At 57.2% G+C, this 25,397-nt stretch overlaps 1 protein-coding gene across 3 annotated transcripts; it reads right to left on the reverse strand.

Annotated features, from left to right (window-relative positions):
• Window positions 1-1,275: 1,275 nt before the first annotated feature.
• SORBS3 (sorbin and SH3 domain containing 3) lies at window positions 1,276-25,137 on the reverse strand. Of its 3 annotated transcripts, none has more exons than XM_050801417.1 (21): window positions 24,612-25,137; window positions 22,006-22,162; window positions 21,638-21,710; window positions 19,400-19,593; window positions 17,809-17,872; window positions 14,732-14,770; window positions 14,175-14,241; window positions 12,336-12,426; window positions 12,044-12,130; window positions 11,892-11,945; window positions 11,062-11,148; window positions 10,545-10,591; window positions 9,937-10,076; window positions 9,698-9,750; window positions 9,542-9,588; window positions 9,241-9,355; window positions 7,151-7,276; window positions 5,373-5,684; window positions 4,969-5,072; window positions 4,343-4,449; window positions 1,276-2,099 (listed from the first exon to the last, which is right to left on the reverse strand). In XM_050801417.1, exons 2-21 carry the CDS (start codon window positions 22,105-22,107, stop codon window positions 2,038-2,040), a joined length of 1,971 nt encoding a protein of 656 aa, XP_050657374.1. In that variant the 5' UTR covers window positions 22,108-22,162; window positions 24,612-25,137; the 3' UTR covers window positions 1,276-2,037. The 3 variants fall into 3 exon arrangements, with proteins under 3 accessions (XP_050657374.1, XP_050657373.1, XP_050657375.1); XM_050801416.1 differs by having other exon boundaries at window positions 21,638-21,755; XM_050801418.1 differs by lacking the exons at window positions 11,892-11,945; window positions 12,044-12,130; window positions 12,336-12,426; ... (5 more) ...; window positions 22,006-22,162; window positions 24,612-25,137 and adding an exon at window positions 11,542-11,714.
• Between the last annotated feature and the right edge of the window lie 260 nt (window positions 25,138-25,397).

Consider the following 25,397-nt stretch of genomic DNA (forward strand, 5'->3'; position numbering starts at 1 on the left):
CCACCACCTCTTCACACCTCCCTTAGGTGACAGGCCTAGAAGACAGGATTGCCAGGAAGAACATAAAAGTGGCCCAACCCTGGGCCGCCCTAGAGAAGTCCCTGACCTCACACATGACCTTCCTTCTCCAAGGGCCCCTGGATGAGGGCTGCCTGGGCATTTAGTAGATTTCAGGAAGTGAGGTAGACCTGACTTCAGCATTTAATAATGATGTGACCTAGAAAGCTTAATTTCTCAGAGCCTGGGTCTCTCCCTCTGTAAAATGGAATCATAACCTGCCATGGTGAGGCTCACGTTAGGTAACACCCGGAGAGGCCCTGGTGCCCTGCTCACCTCTCAGCAGCAGCTGAGACACGGAGCTGCCTTTCTTGGCAGAGTGCCTGGACTCAGCCTGGACTATGCCACCACTGTCATCCCACAGGGACCCACAAGCTCCAGGACTATAAAACCTTGTTGAAGATCAGGCGCAGTGGCTCACGTGCGTAATCTCAGCACTTTGGGAGGCTGAGGTGGGTGGATCACCCAATGTCAGGAGTTCAAGACCAGCCTGGCCAACATGGTGAAACTCTGTCTCTACTAAAACTACAAAAATTAGCTGGGCATGGTGCTGCAACCCTGTAATCCTAGCTACTCAGGAGGCTGAGGTGGGAAAATTGCTTGAAACCGGGAGGCAGAGGCTGCAGTAAGCCGAGATCGGGCCACTGCACTCCAGCCTGGGCGAAAGAGAGACCCCATCTCACAAAAACAAAACAAAACAAAACAAAAACCCTTGTTCAAGAGTAGTTTTGGCTGGCTGTGCCTCACCACTCCCAGCTTCCCACAAAGGACTGCTCAAAAGCCTGAGCCCAAAGAGGAGAATAAACACACACAAGGGCTTCGGTGTGGAAATGGAGCACACAGAAGGAAAACAGCAGAACAGTCAGAAATGTCATCTAGCCCAGCAACCCCACGGTGGCAGCTCCAGAATCAAAACAGTCTGCAAACAAGGCCACATTCAGTCCCCCATCTCTGATGGCTCCCTGCTACCAGGGCCTGGCACTGTTCATTCTCCCAGCACTTCTTGCCACACAGCTGCCCAATCGTGGGGGCTATCCCAGCCTGCCTGACACCCAAAGGCAGAGATCTTTGGAGGTAATAACGGTGTTTTTCCATCCTCCCCTTACACACACACCTGTCCCACCTGTCTCCCAGCACAGCCCCCAGCAGAAGGAATTCCCATCTTCCCAGACAGGAGAAGGCATCTCCTACCCCAAGGAAAAGGCCTCAGAGACAAAGTCCCTTGTGTCCAGGTTTATTTTACATTCTCTTCCAGAGGGGACGTGGGGCTGGGGGAGAGCCAGCAGGCAGGCGGGCAGCACACAGCAGTCTCCCTGGGGAACATTTGAGCCAGGCTAGTGGTGCCCGGCCCCACAGTGCGGGGTGATATTCCAGGACCAGGCCCAGGACTTGATAGCCCCTGGGAAGAGGTAGCCTTGGGGCCAGAGCTCTTGCCAGGCCTGGATCGCTAAGAAGGTGCTGCTGTCCCCCGCCTTGCTCCGCCCCCCACGCCCAGCTGGAGGCCAGAAGGCAAAGTGGGCAGCCGGCAAGCTGGGGGGGTGGGAGGAACCCCAGCAGGCGGGGGCGGCCTTTGGTCTCTAGGAGGCTAGGAAGCTGGTCCTGGTTAGAGGAACCCCCTGGGGGCAAAGCGGAGCGCTGGTCCCTGTTAGAGGAAAGCTGGAGCAGGATGGGGGTGGGGGACTTGGGGTCTGGTCTCAATAAGGCCTGGAAATGGTCTCCACTTCAAAGCGGACCTCTGTATTTGGGGAGTGGGGTGGGGAGGAAATGAAAGGGCTGTGGGAGGAATGTCTGTGAGTCGTGGGTGGGAATCAGTCCAGGGGGCTTCGAGGGGGGTCCGAGGGAAAGGCTGCGGGGGTCGTCTGCAGATGCCGGGAGCTCAGGTCCTGGGAAAGGAGGATGTGGGCGGGGGTCATGTCCCTCCCACGAGTGCCACTGCTCCCCACCCCATCCTGGCTGGCTCCAAGTTGCCATGGAGACCACTCACACAGGGGCAACGTAATTTCCAGGGAATGTTCCGAATTTCTGGGTCCTCCGGGAGACACCTGAAAGAGGAAAGGCAGGAAGAGCGTTCCCCGCTCCCTTCTTCAACAGGGATGCAAGGGTGAGGGCCTGCCCCCTGCCGGCAGTGCCCAGAACTGTAGGGGAGTTCTGTAGGGGAGCCCAGGGAGGGAGTTGGATTTGCTCTCCTCCTTCCTGCCCCCTAGCGGCAGAAGCTTAGATGGGCAAAGCTACACTTCCCACACTCAACAATCAAAGAATCTGAGCAATTAACAAAGGCGCATCACACTGTACACAGCGCGTAGTCACTCCCCACCTCCTCCGCAAAGTGGGGACGCAGGAGGAGGAATCATAGAACTGAAATCGGGAGAAACGCCCCTGGTCTAATACGGCACCCTCACTTAGAGATGGGTGGGAAGGCCTAAGAGAAGACTGAATGAATTGCCTGAGAGCACCCCCATGCTTAGGAGCAAGCTTGGGACACAGATCCAGGCCTCTGGTCTACAGCCCCACAGAAACTCGTGTCTTGAAGAGGAGGAGGGGGAACCCCAGCGGGCAAAGCATCTGGGGGGCCTGGCACCCGATGCTTCCCCAAAGCCAGCACTTCTGTTGGCTGCCTTCCTTTATGCCCTGAAGACAGTGACACCCTGGAGGAAACCGGCACCAGCCCAGGGTCACCGATGGGTCACTGTGGACCCAGGCCAGGGTTGAGGACCTTCAGAGCCCTGCCCCTTTCCCCTGCACACCCCTGCCTCTGGAGCAGCACTTGGGGAGAGCTCCTGGTGGAAAGGCCCAGAGCTCACACCTGTGTATCCCCACACCCCCCAGCTGGTTCTTCCAGCCTGGGAGGAAGAAGGGATGGAGAAATATAGAAATACAGAAATGTAATAAGTATTATTATATTCCTATATATGGAAAAATAGGAATATAAACTCAAATGAACGTCACTCCTGACCTTGGGTGAATGGATGATCCTGAGCCTCCCCTTCCAGGCTGGCACCCTGACTTCCTTGGGGGCAGCCCATGCTCGTCCCACCCCCACCCTCATCCTCTGCCCTGAGTACCTCCCTTTCCTCTTGGCCTCCCCAAATCCTTCCCCTGCCCTTCCAGGCCCAGCTCCCTCATTTCCTCCAGGAAGCCTTCCCTGACCTGCACTAACTAAAAGGGTCACCACTCGCCACGTGTGGCTGTTGGGCACTTGAGACTGGCCCATGCAACTGAGGAACTGGATTTTTAGTTTATTTCATTTGAGCTACATTTCAACAGCTGCATGCAGCTGGTGGCTGCCATACCAGAGAGGGCACAGGTCTCACCCATTCCTCTCAAAGCACTTGTGGCTCATAACACAAAAGTGGTACTTTTTCTTCTTGTCTGCATAGATTTGCAAAACTTTATTAGTAGTTGTAAAAAAAATTGCAAAGCAAAAGTGTATCGAGTAAATTTGAATACATCTCTAAGCACCGCCTCCCTCCCTCCCCCACCAGAAGGTAGGGACCATTCACAGGGTAGTGCTTAAGGTCCTGGGTGGGTCAGGAGACTGGCTGGCAGCTGTACTGGGATCAGATCAGGAAGGGTGGGCTGCCAGGTCAAGGGGCTGCCCAAGCAGCCCCCCAGCTCCTCAGGCCTCAAAACCTGCTTGGGGAGGGGCAGGGGGCTTCTGGCCACTCTCTTCTCTGTGGGGACGGCCCATCCTCTGAAGATGAGACCTGCACAGGGCCAGCCCACTCTGGGGAAAGAGGCCATGTGAAGCCTGGTAGGTTGGTCACCTTGATTCAGGCCGAGGCCAACCTGAGGCTTCCTGCATTTGTCCTTGGTCAGAGCTGCCCTTGGGCCAGCCCTGAGGGGCTGGGACCTTGCTCCACTCCCTTTTCCTCCCAGGCTGGAGGAGCCAGCTAGGGGTTGCAGGATACACAAGTGTGAGTCCTGGTCCTTTCCACCAGGTTCTTTCCCCGAGGGCTGCTCCAGAGGCAGGGGTGTGCAGGAGGAAGGGGCAGGGCTCTGGAGGTCGGGAACCCTGGCCTGGGTCCCCGGTGACTCCATCGGTGACCCTGGACTGGTGCCAGTTTCCTCCTGGGCCTCGGCCTCTTCAGGGCATGAAGGAAGGCAGCCAACAGAAGTGCTGGCTTTGGGGAAGCATCGGGTGCCAGGCCCTCCCCAGTAGCCCGGTCGGAAGCTGAGTGGGGGGTGGTCGGCCATGAATCTTTGCTGAAGTAGCACTGGCAGGCAGCAGCAGCCTACCCACATCCCCTGGGGCCCTGAGATGCCTCCTCCCGGCCTGCCCACATACCCACAAACCAGCCATCGTCACACTGCTGCATGACATCCACCCTGTCCCCCTCGCGCAGCTCCAGCTCGTCTTCGTTCTGGGGCCTGTACTGGTACATCGCCCGGTACCTACGAGAAGCATCATCACGGCAACTGGAGAACGGGCCCAGAGGCTCTAACCCAAGTGTTGCCACTTCCTGTGAACGCCCCAGGGTCCCTTCACGCTCTCACTAGCCCCTGCCCCAGCTCTTCGGAGCGACTCTGCCTGTGCTCAGTGCAGTCTTTCCCAGGCCTGCCTTCTGCCCTCTGGGCCCTAAGCCACTGAACCCTCGCCTCCTCTGAGCACCTGGTGCCTTCCTGTCCATTCTACCGGTTCCACACTTCAATTCTACATGCACTGACCTCAGGGCTAGAAACCCAATGAGGAGACCAAGGCCACAAGGCCACGCAGCTGCCAGGAGGGACTGGGAACATCACAGACCAGCGCCTCCTCCCTGCACCAAATCACCATAAGCTCTTCGAGGACAAGGGCTACCTGGTAGAAGTTTCCCAAATCCACAGGTGGGGACTTGGGGGAGGGTGGAATATGGGGTACTGCCTGCCAGTGACCACTCCCCCAGTCTGATCAAGCCCTCAGATGGTACTCACGGGGTCCAGTGTATCTGAGAGTCGTTAGGAGAAGAGGTCCCCGGGTCCAGGGGATGGCTGGGACCTCGAGGGTGGGACAGAGCTGGACCAGGGGTGCCAAGATTCTGAGGATTGACAGGAAGAAAGGGATGTCAGAGGCAGGAAGATGATGGATGAACCAAGAACACCGAGAGTCAGGAGCCCGGGCTGGCTTTGGGATTCCATCGAGAGCTCCCTGGGCCAGAGCTCGGTAGGCTGAGGTTCCCCAGGCCAGGGTGGGGCTGCCATACTAGCTTCTGCCCTGTCACCCCACTCATCTGTCCCAGGGCTGTCTGGGAAGGATTCCCAAGTGTGGACAAGTCACGGGGCTGGGGGATGGGGGGTGGGGAGGAGGTGGGCTCTCTAGTGGAGGCAGGCTACCTCACCTGGGTCTGGGGTCTAGGCTCCTGGGTGGAGAAGGAGAAGCCAGTGCGGCGGGGGGAGGTCTGCCCTCCCCAGTCGGTGGGGTCAGCTGGGCTGCGCGGGGCTGAGGGGGAGCTGGGGTGATGGGCTGAACGGGCGGCAGCAGTCAGGCGGGGAGATGCGGGGAGCTGGGGGCCGTCGTCACAGAGCCGGAGCCGGGGTTCACGAGACACCTGCACGTAGCTGGCGGGGAATATGCCTTGGCGCCCCGTGCCCGTGATGCGCCCCTCGTACCAGTTCTCATTCACTTTGCGGATCAGGCAGATGTGCTCTCCCTGAGGGGGGAAAGTCAGTGTCTGTGGGGCTTTCCTGGTGCCATGCACCCACGGTGCCTTATCTGGGATGCATAGCAAGGTCCCTCCCCAGAGCTCCAATCACAGGTGAGCCCGTGGCTAATAATGCAGATCCAAACCCAGCTCCGCCAGGTCAAGCTGTGTGGCCTCAGGCAGGCTGCTCTGTCTCTCTGAGCCTTGTTTTCTCCTCCGTTAAGTGAAAATAACCATACTGTCACTATGAGGTGTGAATGAGATCAACAGTCCACTCCTTAGGCACACGGGACAGGTGCTACCACTACTGCCCTGCCTGGGTCCTGTTCCTGCCTCACGCTGGGGGACCCTGTCATGAGTGTGTCAAAAACACACTCCCCAGGACAGGCAGGGAGTCCTCAAGGCCATAGGCTGGCTGACATTAGGTAGAACCACTCCCTGGGAGGGTGGCCTCCAGCCCTTGCCTTCCCCTGCTCTCTCCTGCCCCTACCTCTCTCCATCCAGCCACCTTCTTCCCCCTCTGTCCCTGGGGCCAGCTCTTCTGGGTAGCATTCACTATGGTCTGTCTTTGGCTGATTTTGGAAGCATAGTCGCTGCTCCCCAAATCAACCAAAGGCAGACCACTTCTCTGCTTTCTAGAACAGCATCTTTCAAACTTGTTTCACCACAGTCCACAGTTAAAAAGATTTTAATAACAGCCCAGAATACATACATATGTGCGTACACAGAACTGCCTACAGTAGGATAAAGTGCTCTTCCTGCCCGCGACGCACGCTAACGTTTCTGTCTATACCTTTAAAAATGCTGAGTATGATCCACTGCAACCTGCAGTTGAAAATATATATAACTCTAGAAGTTTATGATGATCTTTTAAAAATGGACCAAAATTACTTGGGAGGCTGGGATAGGGGCAGGGGCAGGAGGATCGCCTGAGCCCAGGAGTTCAAGGCCAGCCCGGGCAACACAGTGAGACTCTGTCTCAAAAAAATGCAGAAAAAAATAAAAAAGACTACACTAAAGGAAGCATAATGAAAGAGACTGGGGAAAATTTTGAAATCCTAAGTGAAGCTAGGTACATCAGACTCTTTTTTAAAAAAGTGTTTTTAGGCCAGGTGCGATGGCTCACTCCTGTAATCCCAACACTTTAGGAGGCCAAGGTGGGTGAATTATGAGGTCAAGAGATTGAGACCATCCTGGCCAACACGGTGAAACCCCATCTCTACTAAAAATACAAAAATTAGCCGGGCATGGTGGCGGGCATCTGTAGTCCCAGCTACTCTGGAGGCTGAGGCGGGAGAACTGCTTGAACCCGGGAGGCAGAGGTTGCAGTGAGCCGAGATGGCGCCACTGCACTCCAGCCTGGCGACAGAGCGAAACTCTGTCTCAAAAAGAAAAAAAAAATGTGTTTTTAGTGCACATATTTACCTACACCTTCGCCTGCCCCGACCCACCCCACCATCTCCTGCCTGGCCCACCTTGCGGAAGGACAGCTCCACCTCCAGGTCCCCCTTGAAGGTGTACTGGGCCACAGCCTCTCCATACTCCAGCACCTGGTAGGTCGGGGGCTTGATGGGCTTGGGGATCTCATCTGCAGGCAGCACCTGCATGAAGAAAGGTCATGAGAAAGATTTGGCCTTGGCATCAACATAGCACAGACTGGGGGTTCCTGTGAGACAGCAAAGAGAAGGTGGGCCTGCCCCTTGGCAGAGAAAGATATAAACACCAGAAACAAGCCCTGAGGGCAGCCAGGGGTGGCCACAGCCAAGGGGAGCTGGAGGATGGGGAGGAGTCTGGGAAGGCTCCCCGGAAGAAACATTTTCCATAGGGGTATGTGGAGTGGGCATTACTGAATGAAAAACACCAAGAGAAAAGATGGAAGCCAGTCCGATTAGAGAGTTTAAGTTGGACCACAGAAGAAAATGAGGCATTCCAAGCAGCAGGGAGAACTTGGGGAACTGTTCCAAAACTGAGGATTCACCCTTTTCTCACTGCCGAGAACCGGGTGTCCCTGGGTTCCAGTGTCTTGGTTCCTCCTCCCCATCTACCCCAGCAGGAGCCCAGAATCCTCATGTTCTCTTTGCTTCACTCTGCCCATAAAAATCAAGCAGCCAATCAACTATTTCACACACAGACAGAAATGACTGGTGGAGTGAAATACTGTATATACTTTGTGAAATTTCAGGACCAAGTGGATTATTGGGCAGGCAAGGGAGGCCTAATGATATCTATCAAATCAAGAGCCTGAATTAAACAACAACCCAACTCATGGGTCAATGAGGAAGTCGCGAAGGAGATGAGAAAACAGAGTTGACGAAAAATAAACGTGTGAGACACAGCTAAAGCAGCATTCTGAGGGAAACGTATAGCATTGACATTCTTACATTAGGGAAAAATAAGCTTCAAATAATAGTCTAAACTTTCACCCCAAGAAACTTAGAAAAAGAACAAAGTAAACCTAAAGCAAGCAAAAATAAGGAAATAATAAAGAAGCAGAAATCAATGAAATTGAAAACAAAAACAAGAGAAAAACATCAATAAAATCCATAGGTCAAGTAAATTAATAAAGCTCTAGCCAGAATAAGAGAAGACACAAATTGCCAACATCAGGAATGAAAGAGAACATATCAGCCAGGCGCGGTGGCTCACGCCTGTAATCCCAGCACTTTGGGAGGCTGAGGTGGGTGGAACACCTGATGTCAGGAGTTCGAGACCAGCCTGGCCAACATATAGTGAAATCTCGTCTCTACTAAAAAAAATTACAAAAATTATCTGGGCGTGGTGGCACACGCCTGTAGTCCCAGCTACTTGGGAAGCTGAGGCAGGAGAATCACTTGAACCCAGGAGGTGGAGGTTGCAGTGCACCAAGATCCCGCCACTGCACTCCAGCCTGGGCGAGAGCAAGACTCCATCTCTCAAAAAAACAAAACAAAACAAAACGAAAGAAAGAGAAGACATCACTACATATTTTACTGACATTAAAACAATAGTAAGAGACTATAATGAACATCTTTATGCCAGTAATTTGGATAACTTGACATATCTTAAAAGTCACCTATTGCCCTTTATCTGTCAAGCCCAGAACCTCTCTCTGGAATCAAAAGACCTGGATTCAGATTCTAGATCTTTTACCTAATAACTTGTCACTGAACCTTGGCATCCCCATCTGTAAAACGGAGATAAACTATCACTCTCTGGGAAGTGAAAGGAACCAGGGCAGTAATACACCTGAAAGAGGTTATGTGTGTATATGTGATTTATAAACTGTTGCATACTTCCCACTCTTGCTAGTTGCCATTAGGGTGATTCCCAAAGATAGCTTTAGAAAGATGGATCTGAATGGTGAAAGTCTGGGACACGGAGGGTTGAGGAGCTGGCTGCTGGGTCCTCCCCTTGGCTGGGCTCCACCCTCATTTAGCAAACATTTCCTGGGGTCATGCAGAGCACTGGGCCAGGCCCTGTGGCGGCCAAGGACAATACTGAGACATGGCCCAGCCCCTCACAGTTTTTTGCCTTAGGAAACCCAAGTCTCTCCCAACCCCTGCTTGCTCTTGTCCCTCCTGCTCACCTCCACATAATTAGCAGGGAAGATGCCTAGGCGGCCATGGTGCTCTCCCTCCAGCCAGTTCTTGTCCACCTCCTTGTGGATGTAGACAATGTCACCCTTCTGCAGAGTCAGCTCCCTGCAGGCGAGGACCGCATGGTAAGCTGAGGCCCTCCCAAGCCTCCTTCCCCTTAGACCCTCCCCAGTACACCTTATTCCTCTCACCAATTAGGGATGCCCACTGCAGCCCAGTCCCCCTCCCCATCCCGCTCTGGGATGGCAGAGACTGCCTCGGGTGGAAGGGGAGGGGGAGGAGGGCACTTACTTGGGAGACTGCGCCTGGAAGTCAAACTTGAGCCTGGCGGCCTTCCTCTAGGCAGGGGAGAGGACAGAGTGGGCTACCTCAGTTGGGCGGGTGGCAGATCCAGGATGGTAGCCTTGGGACCACTCCAGGTCCCCCACACCCTGGTCCCCTCCTTACCTTCTTCTCTTCCCTCCTGGCTGGGCTGATCCCTCCGTCAGAGGCACTAGGGTCTGTGGAGAAGCACAACCTCAGTTTGGGGAGGCCAACCTGGCGGATGGGGTTGGAATGGGGTTGCACCCCCACCTAGGGCAGGCACTGGCAGAAGCAAGGGGCTCTGTGACCTGCCACCCCTGGGGCACCAGCATGCCTGGTGGGTGGGCATCTCCGTGAGAAACAGAGCACGGCTGGGTCCTTACCTCGGGTTGAGGAAGGGTAGACAAAGTCCCTCCGACCTAGAAAGGGGCTTCCTCCATCAGCCATTCTGCGGGGGCTCAGGGACCGGGCGGGACCCAGGTAAGGTGCATTCGGGGAGCTGGAGCTCCAGGCTGAGGCCGGGCTGCACGGGGCACAGAGACTGAGCCTCCAGCCTGGGGCTCCGCGTCCCACCTTGGTCACTAGACCGCTCTGACCCCCATCGCCCCTATCCCTGCCGCCTCCTCCCAGGGCGTCTCTCGGGTCCTGGGCTCTCCACAGGATGTCCAACTTCCCGAGTCGCTGCGCCGGGAAGGGTGAGGCCCGGCAGGGCCCAGCGGGAGTGCCTGGGCCGTGGCGGGGCCGCCCCAACCCCGCCGCGTCCCCGGCGGCCGCGACCCTCGCCCTCCGCTCGGGGTTAGGTGCCCTCGGTGGCGCGGGGACGGCATCCCGCAGAGAGTGGCGCTGCGGTCCCTCCCGGACACTGGGCTCTGCGGTTCCCTCCTCCCCTGACTAGGCCCCGCGATCGCCCCGTCCGCCCCGCCCGGCCGCGCCACGTTCCCTCCCGCCGGCCCGGGACAGCCCCCTTCCTCCTCCCGCGTCTCCCACTCACCCGGCCGGGGGCCGCTGCTCCGGGGCCCGCCGGGGCGCAGGCGAGCTCTGTGCGGGGAGACGGCGCAATCAGGGCCCGCGACCCCGGGACCCAGCGGCAGTCGAGGCCGCCGCCTCCGGAAAAGTTCGCGGCTCGGGAGGGGAGGAGAGCGGGCGGGACGCGGGGTCCTAGAGGCGCCCGCGCGGCCGATCCCGGAGCGGGGCGGGAACTAGGGGAAGGGGCGGGGGTCCCCGAGGCTGCGGCCCGGGGGCGGGACGGGGCGGGAGCCCGGGCGTCGGGCTGACGTGGAGTCCGCTTAGAAAGGCTCCTCGGGGTCACTTGCGAAAGTCGACGCCCTGTATTTTATTTATGGAGGAGCGAGCCCGCCAGCGCCCAGGAGGGCCCGAGGCCTGTGCGCGCCGCCGGAGGCCTGACCTCGTCTGCCCGCCCTTCGCCCAGCCCAGCCGCCAAGGCTCCCGGCCCGCCCCGACCGTGCGGTCAACGGCGTGCCCCGCGGGTGAACCCAGGGGGCTGGCACCTTGGGGGACGGCAGTCGGGTCTCAATTGCCCGTAGGTCCTTGTCCAGCTCGGCACTCAGCTTGGCCAGCTCTCTCTCCAGCAGCACCTGGGGGCGGGGAGAGGCTGGGCAGTGAGGGGCAGCGCACGGTGGGGGTGGGGGCAGCGGTCAAAGGTCGGCTGTGAGAAGCCAGGCCGGCGCACTGGGCCGGCGTAAGGACAGGCCTCAGCGCACGGGCCGGGCTCCTGCCGGGAGGTGTGGCCCGGGGTGCCAAGAGGGCATCCCCGCCGCGGCCTCTCACCTGCCCTGCAAGCCCCCGGAGTGCCTTCGCGCTTCCTGATCCCGCCATTCCGCAGCTCTACCAGTTTCTGCCAAGTTATGTCACTCTTCCAGCACCAGTGGGGCTCCCCATTTCCTCTCCCATCTTCTCCCGCCCTCCAAGGCCTGGCTTCGCTGTGCCCATCCAGGTTCCCCCGCCACCCCAGGGACTGGCGCCCCCACCCTCACGCTGCTTCCTGCCAGCCTCTGCTATGGGTCTCCGCCGGATCAGGCCCTCAGAGCTTCTCAAGGGTCCAGCTCCACCTCCAAGAATATTTCCTGATAATCCCAGTGCACACTGACCACTCCCTTTTCTGCTCCTGCTTTGGCCAACACATTTATTTAACGCATGTTTACTGAGCGCCTCCTGTACGCCAGCCACTGTCCCGAGTGCTGGCGTTACAGAAATAAACCGTGTGGGACTGGAGGGAGAGCTCTTAGTTGGTGGCCTATGCCCATGGTCACTGGGGCGGGGAAAACCCTAATCTCCCTGGTTTATCAGGCTGCTGTCCCCAGCACCCTGCAGCACTCACCTCAATGGGCTGGGAGGGCTTCTCACCAGGGTCGTCCACCAGCGGTTTCTTGGGCTGAAGGGTAGAAAGGGTGTGTCAGAGCAGGTGAGCTCACTTTCCAAAATGTATCAGCTGAGGGTGCGTGCACACCCCGAGAGCCAGCCAGCACTCACCCTCTGCCCAGTCTCTAGTTCCTGCAGAAACTGGTTCCAGGACTCTTCTGTCCAGACATTGTCTCCTTTTTCTCGGCGTCTGGGCACCTGCGTGGAGGTGGGTGGGCGTCAGCTTGTGAAGAGGGCTACTGGGACACTGGCCAGGCTCAAAATGCAGGCTTGCAGGCCCCTGCCCTTCCCGTGGGCCCACGGTGGCCTCCAAGGAATTCCAGCTGAAAGGACATCGTGGCACAGGGGCTTGGCCATACAGCATACAGCCGGGGCTGACCAGGGAACACGCTGGGTGGGCTACCTGATTTGGGGGCTGCAGCACAGTGGAGAATGCTCCAGGTCTGTAGCTGAAGGTGCTTCTAGGTAACTCTTCAGAGTGGTCCCAGCTTCTTCTGAAGAAAGGGAAGGACATCTCTTCAGCTTCCTTTTAGGGAGACTGAGGCAGAAGCCAGCACACAGCCCTCTCGCCCTGCCCTTGTCCCTGCTGTGGGGTCTGCTCTGCCTCTGACTGCCCTGCCCTTACTCTGGAAGCAAGGCTAAACTGTGGAAGTGTGTGAGCTCCAAGCTTAAATTCTAGCTCCATTGTTTAGTGGATGTGTGACCTTTGAACAAGTTACTGATCCCTCAGAGCCTCAGGCTCAGAACCTGTAATATAGAAATGATTTGGTGACAGAACATGTGTGAGGTGCCCGGGAGAAGGCCTCACACATATATTTGCTCCAGGTGTGGCCCGACCCTCTCCTGCGGGCCATTTTGCTAAATCCTGCACGTGTGTTTGGTCTGGCCCCATGACTGTGGCTATGTGCATCTGTTCAGCTTTGAAGAAGCTGGTCTTTCTGGGTGCTGTGGCTGAGTGATCGTACACCCACGGGCAAGGAAAGCCAGAGGCAGCCCTGCCCTGCAGCTCTGGGCAAGTTATTTCTGCTCGCTGGGCCTAGTTCCATGAGGGTGCTGGATTCAGTGACTCCATCTGTGAGACTACCCCAGCCACTGCAGTACAGCATGGTCACATCTGCCTTAGCTCCCCTCCAGGGCCCCATTCCTGGCTGGCTTACATGGAACGTTCCAGTCTCTGTTTGAAAGTTTCCACCGAGAGGAACCGCTGCATCCGGCTTATCAAATAATGCAATGTCTGACCAAGGGTTGGGATTTGTTGGCTGTAATTATGACTCCATTCTGATTTTGGTAATAATAAAAGTGACGGTGAGAATGGAATGTGTCATTCCTAACCTAAGGAAGCTGTAATCATAATTAAGCCTGTATATTACTAATGTTGTGCAGACTTGCTATGTGCAAAACATGATGCATGATACATACATGATCATACTGAACCCTCTGGGCATCACCACTTAACAGATGGGGACACAGAGGCTCAGACTGAATGAGGTGCCCACAGTCACATGGCTAGTGGCAGTGCACAGGCTTAAACCCAGAACTCAGTGTCCAAATCTTGAGCCCTTTGCCTCTGAACCTTATCAGCGTTGCCCAGAGCCACAGGCCAGTTTCAGCCATGCTAATGAGATGAGTCCCTCCCTGCAAGGGAATAAGAAACTCAAGGATTTAACTCTGAGAGCAAAGATCCTGATTCCCACGGTGGTGCTGACGCCGCCAGGGCCCCCGCAGCCCGGCGGGGCCTGTGGTTTGTACAGAGGAAAGGAATGTCATCCTTATCCCGCCAAGGGGCTCCTCTCTCTGTGCTATCAGGCAGGAACTTGGGTACTTCCATATCCCCTGTTTTCTCTCAGGTTTCAAAGAGGACAGCCCCAGGTCCAAGTTCCCCTCAACAGTTCTGTCCATGGCTGCCCTGGCCGCCCCGCTCCCTGTGTCACAAGACCGGTGGGATCTTTGGGGCAAGAGTTCCTGCTGCTGACCACAAACGCATCACAGGTGTTCCTGACCAGGAGCGGGTGCCAGGTCCACTCCTGCCCTCCCATCCCCTTTGGCCCTGTAGGGAAGAGAGTCTATGGGGGTAGTGGAGACCCAGAGATGGGACAGAGCCCAGAAGGATAGGAAAGTCAGACCCCACTGCCGGCTGCTGCTCCGAGGCTGTGCCGGCTGTGGCCACGAGGGGGCGCCCATCCCATGGGGGCTCACGGGCCGCGCCTCTCCGCAGCCCTCGGCCCCTCCCCACTATGCTCACCCACTGGAAGATGCTGCCGGGCCGGGCCTGTGGGCAGGTCTTTGCTGGGCTCCTAGATGCCTGGGGTCTGCAGAGAAGGTACACGAGGAAACCATTGAAGGTGGGAGGAGACAGGCCGGAACTGGGGCTGAGGGTGCCTGGGTGATCATTTAGGGTTTCAGCACCACCCCCTTGCTCCTGGGTGGATGGTGGGGACAGGGTGGTTGGTGCTCAGGGACACTGAACGTGGGCGTTGCCCCCAGAACTTTACAACGTTTACTAAATCTTCAAAGCAACTCCGGTAGGTGATGATCTCATCTTATAGATGAGGAAAGGGAGGCCCAGAGAAATCCCGGCCAAGGAGTGGCAAGGCGCCCATTCCCGGTACAAGCTGAGGCTGTTAACTACCACCTACCGGGGGATTTGAAGTGCTCTGGAAATGAGTTATAAAAACCTCTCAAGTTGAACGGAGCCAACTGGAAAGCCCCAAAGCCAGGCGGGGCTGCAGGTCCCAGCCTCAGGGAGGGACGGACACAGGTGCAGAGCTATGGCAGGCAGGTGGGCCCGCATCCACTCACCTCTGGGTGGCTCCTCGAAGGTCCAGTCCAGCTGCAGGTCTGCAGGAGCAAAAGGGACCAGGTCATGGGACGGGGCAGAAAGCGAGGGCAGGGTGCCCTGGGAGGCAACCACAGCCGCTCCCAACATCCCTAGAGCAGGGGGCTGAGGGCTGAGTCAGGGCCTGAAGAATGTCCCAAGGGAGGGAAGGAATTAGGAGGGCAGCTCTCTGGAGGGCTTGAAATGCCTCTGGCAGGCTTAGGGCCTAAGCGAGCCAAGAGGGCAGCCGCCTTGCCCAAGCCCTCCTGCTCCTCCCTCCCCGTTCCCACACACACCCTCTCCCGACCTTTGTGGACTTGCCCTCGCCACTCAGGCTGGGGAAACTCGACTTGCACCCTCTTCCAAACGCTTTCCTTCCCCATTTGCCCAGACCCACTCCTAGCTCCTCAAGGTGCTTGGGAATTTCTTCCTGGGAAGAGCTACTGACCCACTGCTCCCCACGGCGCGCACACGCGCACACACACGCTACAACGGCGCCTGCCTAAACGCCAGCCACATCACCCCTCACTGGACCCCACACCCTCCTCCGACTCCTGGATTTGTCTGCTTTCCCCCATAGCAAACTGTAATCAGTGAGCATAAAGACCTCCACCATCTCCAATCCCCCTACTCCCCGTCTCCCTAAACAGACTTCTGCTCACCACGGCGCATCTACCCACTCTTATCAAGGATGCTGGTGACCTCCACGTTGCCAAATCTGACGGTCAATTCTGTCTTCATCTTACTCAACCCATCAGCTGCATTTGTCACCACCGGTCACATTCTCCTTTTGGAATTCCCTTTCCACTTGGCCCCAGGGAGATCTCTCCGTTTTCCTCCTGCCTCCCTGGCTCTACCTTCTCAGTTGCCTTATTGGTTCCGCCTCATTTCTCAAACTTCTAAGCATCCAGGTGCGTGGGGGCTCAGTCCTGGGTCTGTTTGTCTATCTCCCTAGGTGATCTTGTCTAGACTTATGGATTGTTGTTTTCCAGAGATGGGATCATGCTATGTTGCCCAAGGTGGACTTGAATTCCTCAGCCTCCCAAATAGCTGAGACCATAGCTGTGTGCCACCGCACCCAGCTAGTCTTAAGGCTTTTAAAACACCATCTATTCCCATGATTCACAATCTTGGCTGCACACTAGAATTACTGGGGAAACTTTAAATCAAAATCTCTCTTTTTTTTTTTGAGACTGAGTCGCCCATGCTGGAGTGCTGTGGGGTGATCTCAGCTCACTGCAACCTCTACCTTCAAGCAATTATCCTGCCTTAGCCTCCGGAGTGGCTAGGATTACAGGTGCACACCACCACTCCCAGCTAATTTTGGTATTTTTGATAGAGACAGGGTTTCACCATGTTGGCCAGGCTGGTCCCAAAATCTCTTTTGAGTGAGTCCCAGGTATTTCCACCTGCAGTTTTAGACCTTGTCCCATGAACTAGACTTGGATATTCATCCGCTCACTCAATCTCTTCACTCAGAGGGAACACGTGTCTAAAACTGAACACCTCTTTTCTTTTTTTCTTTTTTTTGAGACAGAGTCTTGCTCTATCACCCAGGCTGGAGTGAAGTGGCATGGTCTCAGCTCACTGCAATCTCCGCCTCCCAGGTTCAAGCAATTCTCCTGCCTCAGCTTCCCGAGTAGCTGGGATTACAGGTGCATGCTGCCACACCCGGCTAATTTTTTGTGTTTTTTTTTTAGTAGAGACAGGGTTTCACTGTGTTGCTCAGGCTGGTCTTGAACTCCTGAGCTCAGGCAATCCACCCACCTCAGCCTCCCAAACTGCTAGGATTACAGGCGTGAGCCACCGCGCCCAGCCTGTGAATGCCTCTTAAACCTGCTCCTCCTATAGTCTTTCCTGTTTTGACAAATGGCAACTCCCATCTTCAACTTGCTGAGGTTTAAACCATCCTTGACTGTCTCTTCCATGCCACGTCCAATCCATCAGCAAATTCCAGTGACTGCAATGTATTCATAGTCTCACCCTGTCCCACCAGGGCCACTGCTACCACCCTGGTCTAACACACGATTACCTCTCGCCTGGATTAAAGCAAAGTTGTAAAGGCGGCTTTTTCTCCCTAGCCCCTACCAGGCAAGGGAACTGGTCACCCTGCTTCCACCACTCCTTCCCCACCCCTCAGCCAGGCACAACCTTTTCAGCCATTACCTGTCAAAGCATGGCACTCTTCCGTTCAGTGGCTCCTCCTCATTTGCACCGTAAAAGCTGAAGTCCTTGTAATGGCCCACGAGGCCCCACATGCCCTGACCCCACCACCTCTCTGACTCCATCTCCCACCACATGCTCCTCGCTCCAGGCCAGGCTCTCCTTGCCAGTCCAGAACATGCTTCTACCTCTGGGTCTTCGGAGCCCCCTTTGCTGGAATCCTCCCCCCAGCTCTGCCAGGCCGACTCCTTCACTCCCTCCGTGGTCTGATCAAACGCCACTTACAAGTGCCTTCCTGGCCCCTCCTGGGTGAAGCAGCAGCCTCCCTGCTTGGGGCACTCCCCTGGTCTGGCTTTATTTTTCCCTAGCCCTTTCCACCATCTGCCATGTCAAAGGTGTGTGTTTAATGTGTGACTTCCTTTGATCTTTGGCACCTACAGTAGTGCTCAGCACGTGGTCCATGCTCAATAGATGGTCAAGGACTCGCTGAATGGATGGGTGACCTCAGAGCCAGCTCCTAGGCACCCCCGGGGTTGGCTGCATTTTGAGTTGTGGAAGAAAACAATGCTTCCAGTAAGGGAATGACCACTAACAGTGGCATTCCAGCCTGGCAGGGAAATCAGAGAGGGACTTTAGGAAAGGAATGGTTTCTCAGTCCCCTCAGAGGACACTGGGGGACAGTGGCTGGTCAGTGTCCTTCTGGGGATGCTCTAGAGACCACTGCTGGCTCCGAGTACAGGGAGGGGATAGCCTATTTTCAGGACTACTCATTAGAGCCTCGGGGGAGGTGGAGAAGAACCCGTTGAGCAGCTAAGTCCCCTTTTCTTTCCCTGTCTCTCCAAGCCCCAGGGGCCAGAATCCACTTTGGCAGGGCGAGGACCCTGGAAGGGTATCTTACCTGGCATTTTCCGGTGAATCTGCTGGAACATTCTCCGGTACCAGTCTCTGGGGCTGTCAACACTCTGGGATCAGAAAATGCAAAGTCAGTTGTCCCTGCTTATTCACCCTCCCAATAGCAAGCCACCCAAAAGGACTCCCTAGTGAGTCCTTTCTCTGGCCACCCCTGAACCCCCGATAGGTGAGCTGGGGAATACTTCTCTTGTGATCTCTTTAATAACAATAGCTTCATGTAACACATCCTATATAAGTAAGATACATGGCAAGAAGTCCATCGAAGTGTATGCAATAATGATGTTATGAGATTTGGGCAATTTACAGTTTTTCTCTTTGCTTTTCTTTATGTCTAGTGTTTCTACAAAGAACATTTTTCTTTTGGGGGGACACAGGGTCTCACTGTGTCACACAGGCTGGAGTGAAGTGGCATGATCATAGCTCACTGCAGCCTCCAATTCCTAGGCTCAAACAATCGTCCTGCCTCAGCCTCCTGAGTAGCTGGAACTACAGGTGTGCACCATCTTGCCTAACTAATTTTATTTTATTTTTTTAGAGACAGGGTCTCACTATGTTGCCCAGGCTGGTCTGGAACTTTTGGTTTCAAGTGATCCTCCTGCCTTGACCTCCCAAAGTGCTGGAATTACAGGCGTGAGTCACTGCACCTGGGCCAAAATTGATAGTAATAATGTAGGAGTGAGATGCGTGTTTCGCATCACCTGCTTCATTCAAGCCTCAAAACAGCCCTGGGAGGCAGGAAGGGTATGTTACCATCTCCAATTTCCAGATGAGAAAATGGAGCTGGCCGCTGGGCGCGGTGGCTCACGCTTGTAATCCCAGCACTTTGGGAGGCTGTGACGGGCGGATCACAAGGTCAGAAGATTGAGACCATCCTGGCTAACACGGTGAAACCCCGTCTCTATTAAAAATACAAAAAATTAGCCGGGCGTGGTGGTGTGCGCCTGTAGTCCCAGCTACTTGGGAGGCTGAGGCAGGAGAATGGTGTGAACCTGGGAGGCGGAGCTTGCAGTGAGCCGAGATCGCACCACTGCACTCCAGCCTGGGCAACAGAGCAAGACTCCATCTCAGAAAAAAAAGAAAGAAAGAAAATGGAGCTGAGTCAAGACATGAAAGTGGATGGAAAAGGGCAGGGTATCCCCAGTCCTAACTGGACCCCCGGATCCTTCCACTCTTGCCACAGTGAGAGATCTTCTCAGACAAGACTCATTCATTCGGCCAGTCAGTCATTCATTCAGCAACCATTTCATGAGTGTGGTGACAGGCCCTGGGGATATGAAACTAAGAGAGGGTGCCCCGCAGCCTCAGCCCTTACAGCAGGGGTTCTCTACCTTTGAGACACTGATGGGAGTTCTAGATCTGTACCCTGCACAAACCACTTGAGCAACTCAGGCACACAAGGGTGTCCGTAGCTTCATGAGGTTTACGGCCCCTGAACTCCACCACGGTTGAACCCCTGCTTAGTCTGGGATGGTTTGGGTGTGGCCTTTATTGTCCCACCCCCACTTTAATGCACACAAGTCGAGCTTCCTGTAGATCCCTGGGCCCCATCTTTCTGTGGCCCCCAGCCCTGGACTCACGGATCTCGGGGCAATAGGCATTCCGCTCTCATCCACGGGCCCGATTCCCTCGTACTTGATCCAGCGCTTGTCCCGACGCTTGCTGTCCTTGGTCCACGTGGCTGACCAGTTCTGGGCATGCTGGGAGGCAGGGATCTTTGTGTTTGCAGAGGGCTTGCTCCCAGGGCCTGGCCAGGTCTGATAACACGTGGGGTCTGTCGGGTGCGTGCAGGAGAGCATTAGTGAAAGGCAGTGGTCTCCACCTGAACCTGTGTGTCCCTTAGCTCCTCAGAGCATGGATCTCTGTGGGTTCAAAGTTTCAACATCGCCTAGTTTGTTTGAGTGGATGACTCAGTTTGTTTGTTTAAGTGAATTTAAATGGATTTTGAGAATGCTGTGCCTGGCCCTACCCCCATCCTTCTTTCCTGGGACTATCCTAAGTGCTTTCAGAATAAGGTCTGGAAATGATTACTTGTAGAGAATACAGGGGACATCCCAGCTGGGGTGTGGCAGTAAAGATGCTGGGCTTGGAGGGGACAGACTTGAATTCAGACCCCAGCTCTGCCACCTACTGGCTGCCAAGGCCTGGGGCACATCAGTCACCCTCGCAGTGTCTCAGTTTCCACTTCTGTAAAACAAGGCTCATCGTGACAAGGATTCAGTGACAACTAGTGTGTGTGACTGTACCCAGCACAGTGCCTGACCCACAGTCGAGAGGCTCTCAGTGAAGGTCAGAAACCCATTCCCTAGACATGGTTGTGACTGAGTCCTCAACTTACCCATAACTGTTAGCCTCTAAGTAGCTAGGGCAGCAGTATAAAGGCTTTGAGACCAGATGGACAAGGGTGTGAATTGTAGCTCAGCCTCGGTGGCTGAACGTCTCTGTGGGCAGGATTCCTTACTGGGATGCTATCAGTCATCATCACCCCTACTTTGTCAGGATATCAAGGGGTTAAATGAGGTGAGCCTTGTAAAGGGTTTTTACAGTGGCCAGCATGCTCTGGGTGTTCCATAATTTTGTGGGTGTTTTTTGTTTGTTTGTTTGTTTGTTTTTGAGACGGAGTTTTGCTCTTGTTGCCCAGGCTGGAATTCAGTGGCATGATCCTAGCTCACTGCAACCTCCACCTCCCAGGTTCAAGCGATTCTACTGCCTCAACTTCCCAAATAGCTGGGATTTCAGGCGCCCACCACCACACCCAGCTAATTTTTGTATTTTTAGTAGAGACGGGGTTCCGCCATGTTGGCCAGGCTGGTCTTGAACTCCTGACCTCAGGTGATCCACCCACCTCGGCCTCCCAGTGTGTGTGTGTTTTAAGTGACAAGGTCTTGCTGTGTCACCCAGACTGACAGAGACAGGGTCTTGCTATGTTGCCCAGGCTGGATTCTTGTTTGTTAAATGAATAAATTCCTTTACACAGCACCTGTCTCATGGGAATGCTGCATACAAGATGTCACTTTAGGCCGGGCGCGGTGGCTCAAGCCTGTAATCCCAGCACTTTGGGAGGCCGAGACGGGCGGATCACGAGGTCAGGAGATCGAGACCATCCTGGCTGGCACAATGAAACCCCGTCTCCACTAAAAATACAAAAAAATTAGCCGGGCGTGGTGGCGGTGCCTGTAGTCCCAGCTACTCGGGAGGCTGAGGCAGGAGAATGGCGGGAACCCGGGAGGCGGAGCTTGCAGTGAGCCGAGATCGCGCCACTGCACTCCAGCCTGGGCGACAGAGCGAGACTCCGCCTCAAAAAAAAAAAAAAAAAAAAAAAAAAAAAGAAAGATGTCACTTTAGGAGAGACATATTCAGGGCTGGCCTGCACCCAGGAGTTCCCAGGACCTCTGGACCGGGACCTAGAGCTGCCTCTCTAAACTCCTGCTGGGCAGCCTGTTGGGCCTGAATGGGACAGTCTCCACCCCTTCCCAAGCCAACAGATACCCACATCACCTCCACCCTTCCATCCCCAGTCCCTGCAGGAGGTTCCCCCGGCGCCCAGGGCTCCTGCACACTTCCTTTCCCTGGCACTGGGCTGGAGGGCAGGAGAGGGGATGCGTCAGCCTGCTCTCCCCAGGCGGATGATATCTCTTGCAGAGTCAGCAGGCTCCGCAGGGAGAGGCTTGCAGTGAGCCCAGAGGCCTCTGAGGAACCTCCTCATGGCCTCAAGAACCCCATCTCCCGCTGCTGCCCCTCTCGCTCCACACAAGGCAGTGCCAGATGGCAGGGCCCTGACCCTCCATCTCCGGCATGAGGCTCCTGAGCAGACCTACCCTGGTGCCGGGAAGCATCTTGTCTTGGTGTGTAGCAGCCATTGCACACAGTCCTGGGCGCGGGGTCGTGGAACTGGAAATTAAGGGTGTTGGAGCCACCATTCCGGATCACGGGCACCTGCGGGGAGGGGCCAGGAGCGGCAGCTCAGGGCCCAGCAGGGTGGGAGGGATGGCTACTAGGCACAGCCCATACCCCTCGGTGACGGTCCCAGGCCCACCTGACGATTTTGTGGGAAACCAGCGAGGCCCCCCAGAACTCTCTTCAGCCCTCCCTCCATCCCTTTCATCCTCTTGCCCCCACCTGACTAGCTAGCGTCCCAACCAACTCCGGACCCCCAAGACACCCTCCTTCCTACTGACTCACTCACCCGTGTCCCCCGGGAGGAAGACCCTATGTGGGACTGGAGGTGGCCAGGGATGAAGTCGTCCAGGCTGAGCCCGGCAGGGAGGCTTCGGGGTGGGCCCTGCATGCTTGGGTTAAGGTTGGAGGACTCAGGGCGAGCCAGCTGCTCCTCTGCGTGTCCTCTGTGGGGAAGGAGGAAGGAAGGGAAAGCCCTGCTAGGCCGGGCTGCCCATGCCCTCTTGGCTCGACCCTGGGATAGGGGAGGAGGGGCCGGCTGTGGGAGGGGGTCAGGATCAGCTGGGTGCGAGCTCAAGGACCCAGGAAACAGGCCACGCCAGGCACCCGCCTGCAGGCTGCCCGTGCCTGCTGGCTCTCAGAGGTACAATGGGCCACTTGTTACGCCCAGGGCAGGAGCTCTGGGTGGGAGTGGGGGAGGGGGAGCTTGGGTGAGGAGGAGGGGAGGGGCTGGCCAGGAGCCCGTGGGGCTCTCCCTGCACGGGTGCAGCCGGCTTCCCCACTCCCCCGGAGGGAAGGCGCAGGGGAACTGGGGCAGCTGGCAGAGCGGGGGCCTGGGCCAGGACTTTGTTTCAGTTCCCTCTGCCTCCCCCAGGCCCTGTGTGGGCATCTCTTGCCTGCGGCACAAGGGATTACTCAGCCACCCGCCCACTGCCCTCTAGGAAGCAGCCAGCAGGGCCTTAAGCCCGACAGGGCCACGGGGAGCATCGGGGGCATTTCCAGGCAGGAAGACCCACTCTTGCGAGGTCACAGGGAGCATCGGGCCCTTCTTTGGCCTCCTTCACAGAATGAGGACTCAGAGGGCTCTGGGTGGGTGTAGAGAGAAGCGGTGGGTGCGGGCAAAGCTGGACCTGCTCATGCCCACGGAGAGGTGGTGCTGAGTGCTCTGGGGTGTTCTGCATGTGGCCACGTGTGCACGCACATACACGCGCACCCTGGCTCCACTTTCTCCCGCCACTCCAGGCTGTTTTGTGAGTGGAGGGTCTTCCCTGGCAGCACCATGCCTGCCCGCAGCCAGCTTCTTCCGCCTCATGCCAAGGCTGGGGAAGGGGAAGGGAGCCCCAGGCACCCAGGGAATGGAGGAGCAAGAGGGGAGCCCAGAAGGGTGGGTGCAAGAGGACAAAAAGGGGCTCCCAGTTTGGGGTGTCCAAGCGTGCTTTTTGACCCAGAGCACTGTGCTATGGTGTCCATCCCTCCTCATCTTGGCTGCGGGACTGGACCAGAAACAGGCAAGCTCTGCCACTGCCCAGGACTGGAATCAGATTTGCCTGTGCCTGTGGGGCCCTTGGGGGCTCTCAGGGAGGGCTGCAAATGCATCGGGAGGAGCTGTGTGTGTATGTGTGTGTTGGAATCTGGGTGCAGAGCTGTGAATATGACTTCTGGGGGGGGCCACTGGGCAGACCACATGAGCTGCACGGGGGTTGTGGGTACAGAGGGGTGTCAGCTGAACAGTGGTGGGAGGTGCAGTCATATGAGCAGTGTAAGACTTGGGGGGCCCGGAGGGGATGAAGGTAGAATAAGGCTGGGATGACTCATCCCCTGGACCCAGCTCCTGCCCAGGGCTGGCGAGGGTGCAGCCAAGGCTGGGGGCAGCTCCTTGTCTCTGGTTTGAGTTTGTGGGGACTTCTGACATTTGAGTTGCTGCGACACAGCTCTTCTGTGCCCATGCCTGACTGCGGGAAGTGGAGGGCTGAGGCTGGAGGAGGAGCAGCTCCCCAGCTGGGTCCAATTAGGACTCCCACCAAAGCAAAACATGCAGACACACCCCAGTCCCCACACTCCACCTCCTCTTGCAGGGGGAAGTTGAGGCAGGGTGGGGTGGAACCTCAGGAGGCCTGGAGCCCGCCGGCTCCTCGCAGCGCCCCTCCCTGTACAGCTGACTGCTTCGGGCCAACTTGCCGGTCAGCAGCGGCTGCCTGGGCCATCAGCTGACAGCGCCTTCCTTCCCTGACCTCCCCGCCCACCTCGTGCTCAGTGAGAACTGCTCTCTTGGAGGATGGGCAGGGGAGGAGGTCCCCCACGACCTGTAGTCAGAGGTTGCTGACCCTTGGTGCCCCCATCTGCCCCTTCTCAACCCTGCTCCCTGTGACATCCCCCCCGGAACCTCCAGGGAAGGGTGGTCCGAGTTCTTCTCTTGGCAGCCTGGTCAGGAGACTTACGGAGGACTTCCAAGGAAGAGGGTAGCATCTGGGGACTGGTCCCCCATGTAGCAGAGAGCGGAGGGGTCCTCCCAGAATTCAGGCCGCCCCTCCACGCAGGCAGCCAGCCCTGGGAGCGGGCGAGGCCCCGGGAGCGGGCGAGGTCCCGGGATCGGGAGAGGGGAGGCAGCCCTGCTGGGGCAGACACCGGCTTTCCTGCTCTGAACACTGCCCTGGTCTTGGGGGCCTGGCCCTAAGCGCTTACCCAAGTATTTCTCAGCCACAAGGCCACGTGTACAAGGACAGGTTTCTTGAATTTCGCTTTTTCTGGTATGAGGGCTGATGGGGGGTACTTCCCACCTCTTCCCAGAGTTTGGGACGCGGACCCCAGGGAGGGACTCGGTGAGGTTCCCTGGGGTTGGGCATGGGTCCCTCCCGCGGCCTCGCCTACTCCCCGCCCCTCCTTCCCCGGACCTACCTTCCCGGGCGAGCAGGTGGCTGGGCCTGAGGCCGTCCGGGAGCGCAGGAGCATCCCTGCCCGGCTGCTGCCTGGCGCGGGCGCTCGGGGAAGAAGGGCAGGGAGAAGCGCGGGCCGTCGCGGCCCTCGTGACCGGGTCAGGACGGGCCGGGCCAGGCTGGGCGCCCGACAAGGAAGAGGGAGGCCGAGGGGGTGCGCGCTGGAGGCAGGACCGTGAGAGTCGCGCGGCGGGGCGGGCGGAGTTTGGGTCTCGGATCTGGACTGCGGGCCGGGGCTGGGCCGGAGAGGAGGGGCGTGCGAGTGCCCTCCGTCCGTCGGGGCGCGCGCGGGGACACTGGTCCCCTGCAGAGGAGGCCGGGCCGGCGGGGAGGCGGCGCCGGGAGGGGCCGCCGAGGGTCCCCGGGGAGCTCTCTCTGGTTTCCCAGCTGCCATCCCGGCCCCTACCGCGGGGCTGGCGTCTGGGAGGGGTCGGGCGGCCCGACGCGGACCACTCAGAGTTTCCAGCGACATTTCCAGAGTGTGGGAAGCGAGCGGCCTCGCGGCGGAGCCAGGACAGGGGGCAGGAGTGGTGAACCGGGCGGAGCCCGGACAAGGGGGCAGGAGTGGTGAACTGGGCAGGCCGGGGGAGGCGGACAGGCCGGGAGCGAGATGAGGGCGCCCCGCGGGCAGAGTGTCAGAGTTGACCAGGGGAAGGCCCCGCCGCCCGTCGGCGCTGGGGGAGAGGGTGTGCCTGCGGCGGCGCGCGGCCGGGCGTGTGCAAACAAACAGGCGCGCGTGCACTGCAAA

The sequence above is a fragment of the Macaca thibetana genome, chromosome 8, assembly GCF_024542745.1.
Source record: "Macaca thibetana thibetana isolate TM-01 chromosome 8, ASM2454274v1, whole genome shotgun sequence".
NCBI lineage: Eukaryota > Metazoa > Chordata > Mammalia > Primates > Cercopithecidae > Macaca > Macaca thibetana.

What these genes read in the sequence shown, in the direction of transcription:
- SORBS3 (XM_050801416.1), bottom strand. Translation starts at nt 22,107, where the DNA reads ATGCAGGGCCCACCCCGAAGCCTCCCTGCCGGGCTCAGCCTGGACGAC. An exon ending in TGCTGCAGCCCCCAAATCAG is followed by an intron (nt 12,131 to 12,335) that starts GTAGCCCACCCA and finishes ACCTCCACGCAG; the next exon opens with GTGCCCAGACGCCGAGAAAA. An exon ending in AGCCCTCCCAGCCCATTGAG is followed by an intron (nt 11,149 to 11,891) that starts GTGAGTGCTGCA and finishes CCCCGCCCCCAG; the next exon opens with GTGCTGCTGGAGAGAGAGCT.